This window comes from Thalia democratica, chromosome 9, assembly GCF_965202585.1.
Source record: "Thalia democratica chromosome 9, ktThaDemo2.hap1.1, whole genome shotgun sequence".
Taxonomy (NCBI): domain Eukaryota; kingdom Metazoa; phylum Chordata; class Thaliacea; order Salpida; family Salpidae; genus Thalia; species Thalia democratica.
In genome coordinates this window covers 7,234,215-7,240,766 of record NC_139173.1, presented here as the reverse complement: position 1 = coordinate 7,240,766, position 6,552 = coordinate 7,234,215, and the positions used below count along the sequence as shown (strand labels likewise).

General features: G+C 25.9%; 1 protein-coding gene across 1 annotated transcript; it reads right to left on the bottom strand.

The window, feature by feature from the left end:
* Positions 1–1,917: 1,917 nt before the first annotated feature.
* LOC145844485 (glutamine synthetase-like) lies at positions 1,918–4,782 on the bottom strand. Its single transcript, XM_082951885.1, has 7 exons — positions 4,600–4,782; positions 4,174–4,335; positions 3,740–3,886; positions 3,449–3,576; positions 3,010–3,209; positions 2,591–2,771; positions 1,918–2,248 (listed from the first exon to the last, which is right to left on the bottom strand). The coding sequence occupies exons 1-7, from the start codon at positions 4,760–4,762 to the stop codon at positions 2,114–2,116; spliced, it is 1,116 nt and encodes a 371-aa protein (XP_082808011.1). The 5' UTR covers positions 4,763–4,782; the 3' UTR covers positions 1,918–2,113.
* Between the last annotated feature and the right edge of the window lie 1,770 nt (positions 4,783–6,552).

Here is a 6,552-nt window from a genome sequence, read left to right as displayed (position 1 = left end):
GTTTTCTTAAAATTTTTTCAAACTTAATGATAAGTTTCTGAACTAGACTGATAATTTAGGTGTTTTAAAGTTTGTAAGAATAATAAGCTTGAAAACAACTAAATAACTAGGTAATTAAAAATGTAACTGTTACTTATAGATGTTAACATCTAATTAATTATAACAATAATGTGTAAACAGTTTCTTATGCACTTTCTGTTTAAGAAAATGTGTTGAACTTTTATTTTTAGTTTCAAATTGATTTTAAGAGTCATACGAAAAAGTTAAAATATTTGTTTTAGTTTTAGACATATTATCAGGCTAAATTAAAGTTATGCAAAGTTTAAAGATTTTAGACGATAGATTACTTATTGAAATCATTTTAACACCTTATTAATATTCTAAAAATAATTGTAGTTGTTTACCTAAGTTTGATAAATTATAAAATTGATAAAATGTTATTCCTAACTTGGTACTTTTACATAAAGGTAAAATATAGAAAAACAAAATTAAGTTTTAAAACACAGTGTACTTACCAATTATTAAAACTAATAAAATATTTTGTACTTCTTAAGCAAACAAAAGTTAAATGAATTAAAAAATAAATTTAAAACATAAATCTAAAAATGGATGAGCTCTAAAAAAATCTAAAAACTTGTACGCAATAGTTAATGCTCTTTTAAGCTACTTAAGATTTGTTTCGATTTCAAAAAATTTTAAAACTCTTTTATGTGCTGTAAATAATACTGGCTACTAGCTTAGATAGGTTAGTTAAGTATAATAAATAAGTTAAAAACTGATGCTGTTCGAAAAGAAACATACCAATTAAGTTGTAGAGTTTTTTGGACAAGGTAAACTTACAACTAAAAGTTTGTTGCTTGGCAGCTTTAGAATTCTTAAATAATGTGTACTTTTATAACTAAATTGCAATCAATTATTAGACCATGCATTCAAGTGTTATCAAATAAACTAAGCATAATAAATTTCAAAAAACAGAATTTAGTAACTTAAGACTTGCATTACTTAAAGTCTATTTAATCTTAAAAAGTTGTACGGAAATAAGTATTAGTTTGCTCTTTTTAAAAGGCGTAGTAAAGCTTCAGTTATAAATTCAAGTATATGACAAGCAAAAGGAAAAAGGAAAAGCAAAAACGCTAGGAAATTGAATTATATTTTATTGGATAAACTCATATCATTTAAATTATTTTTACTAAAACATAGATTCAAAAGTACGCTTTGAAAAAACCTTACATTATAGCAAATGAAGGTTCTTAAAATGTTTTGCACTTTCCTTGCTTATTTTATTATATATTACTGATGTGAAAACTATTAGGAGTTTATATATAATTTTACAAATTATATGTTAAGTCGCTAAGTAAAGTATTGTTACTAGTTTAAGTATGAAGCTGTATTAGCTTTTGTATCAAATTTGTATTCAAATTGTAGTTTTTAAGTAATTAGTATTCAAGAAAAGTAAAACGGGTTTAACTTATTAGCCTTTTAAAAATTAAGCAATGAAAACGAATATGATTTTATAAAAGTTTTATTAAGAAGTAAACTTCGACGAATAAACAAATAAACGAGATAAAAGTATAAGTCACGACAGAAGACTGTTTTAGTCTTTACAAACATATAAGTATAATATCAACTTTTTATTCCTACAAACATTTTTTAAGATTTTGGCACCTCATCTTTAATAATTAAAACAGTAGTAACAAAAAAACAAATAACAAGTAAAGTAAGTTAAAATTAAATCAATATTTAATTGATTTTAAGTTTGATAAATTTCTTTTAAAGTATTTACAAAAATAAACATTAATTTAAAATGCTTATATTCATGTACAACTGCTAATAAAAGTAATATCAAAAATTTCTAACTACTAAAAGTTAATTCAAATAAAGTCAATAATATTAAGGTATTAAACCATAAAACTAAAAAAGAATAATTTCTATTATGCAATTAAAGTTTTAAATTTTTGTTAAATAAAAATAACTCGTAAAATGCAGCAACTTTTCACAGATTATAACAACTTTTGAAACAAAATAATATAAATAACTTAATGTCGGCGGTGGTAATGTGTAAAGTAATATCGTCACTACTGAAATCAGTGAAGTAATTTTATCATCTCACAGATCAGTGAAGGTCAAGAGCAACGTCGCCTTCTTCGTTCAAAATTGTCGTCCTTGCAAGAGCTTCTGTCACTGTGTACGGATCACAATTTGAAGATGGTCTCCTGTCTTCCAAGTATCCTTTATTCTCTTCTCCAACCTTTGAAGCATTTTTTTCGTTATAAAAACTTATAAAACAAACTTGGTAGCATTTTAATTCGAGCAGTATAAAGCAGTGGTAATGTGTGATGACATCATAATGTTTAGTTGTATACATTAAATACAGTTATCTCTACAGTTAATTATTTCATTCTTTTTGCAGTTTTAACACGACTGTGTATACTAATATATAGTTTTATCTACTTAGGTGGTCTAAATTACTCTGTACCCCTTATGATACCATCACGCGGCCCCTCCAGTAAAAATGCACATTATCCTTTTGTAATAGATACGCAAAAAACTATAAAAGTTTGTCAAAAAAAATGTACAAGAATAAACTAACATGTCTGGGTATTCTGATGGAAGCCTGCCTGTTGGCAACTCCTGATGAAAAGTCGTAAATGTTTGAAGTTTCATGGAGTCCGGTCAATCTTCTCATGTTGTCTCTTCCTTGTTGAGGATCGTAAGCTTTAATGTGGTAATTGTGTCTCTTTGAAAGCTTCTCTACTGCCTCATTGATTGCGCTGTTGTTAAAAATCAAAATTAGTTGAAATCTAATTTTTAGAATAATAAGTTGTTTCTTGTCTTAATTAAGGGGTTTATTAAAAATTAATTAAAAAAATTGTTTTTTAGCTTAAGATGTTAAATAAAGTATGTATATTCTATATATGTATATAAAAAAGATTTAACAAAATTTATAGTATAATTTTTACCATTTAAGTTGTAAAATAAATATGTATATAGTAAATATACAGTACTCACGCAATTCCTCCTTCTTTTCTCATTGCTTCAGTTGAGTAGTTGGCATGGCAACCTGCACCGTTCCAGTCACCCTTCATTGGTTTGGGGTCAAACGTTGCTACGACACCGAAATCTTCGCAAACTCTGTGCAAAAGGAATCTTGCCACCCACAAATGATCCCCCATTTCAATTCCTTCACAAGGTCCAACTTGAAATTCCCACTGTTTTAGAAACATTTGCTTATAATTTTTTTTTTTTAATCAAATTTTCAATTCAAACTAAAATGTTCAATAAATACTTCAAAAGAAACCATTAAGCTCATTAATATTGAGTAAAAGTTTAATTACTTTCTCTATGACTAATCATTGAGGCTTTACTCATGGTATAACTCAATTTCACACTAAGAAAATTATACGAACAAATGAAGCTAGTTTTAAAATTTGGTGAAATGTCTACTCACCTGAGCAGGCATAACTTCAGCATTGGTACCAGAAATTTTAACTCCAGCAAAAATACAAGCTTTGTAATGAGCTTCGACAATTTCACGACCGTAAACATTACCAGTTCCAACTGCGCAGTAGTATGGCCCTGAAGAAAAAGAAATGTTTATAACATTATTATTCGTAAGACGTATTTAACTTGTAAAGTTAATTTATTTAAAATATTGGCTTTGAACAGTTTAACAACATATATTTTAAAGATTTTATGGTATATTTTTAAAGTAATTTTAAACTTAGTTGAAAAGCCCTACCTTGGGGTCCGGGGTATCCTTGTTTGGGCCAGCCAAATGGGTGTCCATCAACATCAAGTAAAGTGTACTCTTGTTCCAATCCGTACCAAGGATGAGAATCCTTTACTCTTTCCATTACTTCAAGGCATGTTTTACGGTTGTTGGTAGCTAGAAAAATTTATTTTACTTAAAAACTTAATACATGTTAATATATTTATTTATGTACAGAACAGTTTTAAGTTTTTATTGATTTTAATTATTTATACTAATTTTTATTTCAGTACTTATTTATATTGCTATGTCACTAATGTATCAATATTAACAGAAGCTACAAATGAAATAAACCTAAAAGTTATATTACTATAAATGTCTTTTATAACGATTACATTAAATGCATGTCATTCGAAGCAAATTTACAATGAACATTTTGTAATAACATTCAAACAAATACAAACCTACAGGTTCCATGATGTAGTTAAGAACTTCACACATGACTAATTTATGGGGGTTTCCCCTAAATGGGTCGTTGAACATGGCAACTGGTTTCAGGAAACAATCAGAATTTGAACCTTCAGCCTGACCTGTTGATGATCCGTCAAAGTTCCATGAGGGAAGGTCTGAAATTAATTATTCTTAAAAATTAAGCATAGTATTAGTTTTAGTGTAGATAAAAATTAACTTATACAGTTATAAAGTAGCCGATCAACTTAAAACAAATATATATTTTTTAATTTTTTTACTTATTGTTAAGGTAAAGTAATATATAAAAAGTGTTATACACTTAAAAACTTTTTTCAAATTTGTCAATATTCCATTATGATAAGCTTTATATAAATAAAGTACTAACAGAGTATATATTTTAATAGTCAAGTGATACTAACCAGATACACTGTTTGGTGATTTGGTAAGACTTCTGGTCTTGCACCTGAGGCTTTCACCTGTTCCATCAATCCAGATGTACATTGCCTGGACTATCTGGTCATTTGTGTCCAGAGCCATGTATTTGTCCATAGCGGTCTTGTTTAACAAGGCAGTTGAAGGCATTATGAATATTTGTGTTTTACTTAAAACTCTATTAAATAATAACTTTTAGTAAAAAAATTTAAAGATAAAAAAAGTTTTGTGAATCTATAACAAGTAAATAAGTATGTTTAAAAAACGCTTTTGAAAATAAGTAAACGATAATTTCATTGTCTTGTCTCTACACTATTCTGATATAATACAAAGTTTTCTAAACGTTAACTACTTTAATACTTTAGGTTTGTAACTAATACAACTATTAAAAGTTTTCAAAGTTTGGAAATGTTCTATGACAACAAATAAAAATTTTGTAAATAAATTTTAGTATTTCCTTTTTTAAACAAGAGTTTTTTATTTATTTTTCACCTGTAAGCATCGTTATACTTAATTGAATAAAGGTTATAAAGTTTTCCTTAAAAGTTACTAGGCAAATAAATTTACCGATAGTAACTTAAATTTAATGGCGGTACACTACATGCTACATTATTTTGATACTCTGTTACTATTTAAAATGTTTTAAACATTATAAGGTAGATGTAAAAAATCTAAAATATTTTTTTTTAGAAAAGCTCAAGAGCCTCGAGTATTTTTTAAGACTAGTTTTTTTTATTGTAATTAAAAAGAGTTAGAGTAAAACGATTAAGTGACATGTAGGTGAGCTTTTACTGAATTTCTTAAAGATTTGCCTGCACCTCAAGTTAACTAAAACCTTACAAGTATCTTAAATAACTTTAAACAGGTAAAAAGCCATACTACATTTGTATTGAAAATGATAAAATAAAAACTAATAGTTTCAATTAAGTTTAAAACTGTATGTTAACTTTTAATTGCACTTAACCAAATATTTTCATTGGGAATAAAATTACTAGCTTTAATACTAAAAATGCTAAAAAGTAGCTTGTTTAACTAAGCTACAATACGTTTTTGAAAGCCGTTTTCAGTTTTATAAACTTTGATAAAATGTATCTTGTAATAATTTAAAATTAACTTTAAGCTTGCTCATTGAAAAGTTTTGTGCATACCAAAATAAATTATAATTCTACTACCTTACCCTATGTCATATTATAAAGGTTTAGTCATACTAAAAACTGTATTATAAAAATTCTACTGACTAAAAAATTAACTTATTGATTAAAACTTAATTATAGTTTAAACATGAAAACTTGCCAATTAACACAATTTTTATTAGCTTGTTTTAACCTAATAAAATTCTTCATGTAAATATTTACATGGGCGTTTTGAAGAGTGTGCTTTTGACAAATTTGTAATTTTCTTCTATCATCATATTGATTACCACGTATTTTGATAAAATACGCTATATCGCTTTTCTAGTGACTAAGCTCATAAAAAACTTCAAATTTAATATTAAAAATAGTTTGTGATATTATTTTAGAACAAATATAAATTTATAAATTGATACTTTTTATAAAAGTTTTTATATCCTAAATTTAAATTATAAGCTTTTAAGAATTAAATTAAAATATAATATATACAATTTTGTTTATTCTGAAGAAGGTAAAAGTTTATTAGCATTTATATTTTTGATATCCAGTTTAATAAAAGTTACTTGAAAACTAACCTTTTTAAACGTCTAAATCTTTAATTAAAAATTTTGTAAAACTCAATATTTTTAATTAACGTTGTTAGCCAACAAAACCTTGCTTAGTTTATTTTAATAAAAGCAAATTATAATTATATACTTAAACTAATTTAGTTTATTACAATGACAATAAACTTTTGTTTATTAAAGTTTTTAGCAAAATAAATACTTGAAGTTAGCAGCAAAAAAATAAATGAGATAAAATTTAGAATAC

Bases quoted from the DNA above. Each gene is read 5' to 3' on its own strand.
- LOC145844485 (XM_082951885.1), bottom strand. From the start codon at position 4,762: ATGCCTTCAACTGCCTTGTTAAACAAGACCGCTATGGACAAATACATG. The intron at 3,210-3,448 runs GTGAGTAGACAT...TTTCTAAAACAG, and splicing joins CTGAAGTTATGCCTGCTCAG to TGGGAATTTCAAGTTGGACC. The intron at 2,772-3,009 runs GTGAGTACTGTA...TTTTAACAACAG, and splicing joins AGAAAAGAAGGAGGAATTGC to CGCAATCAATGAGGCAGTAG.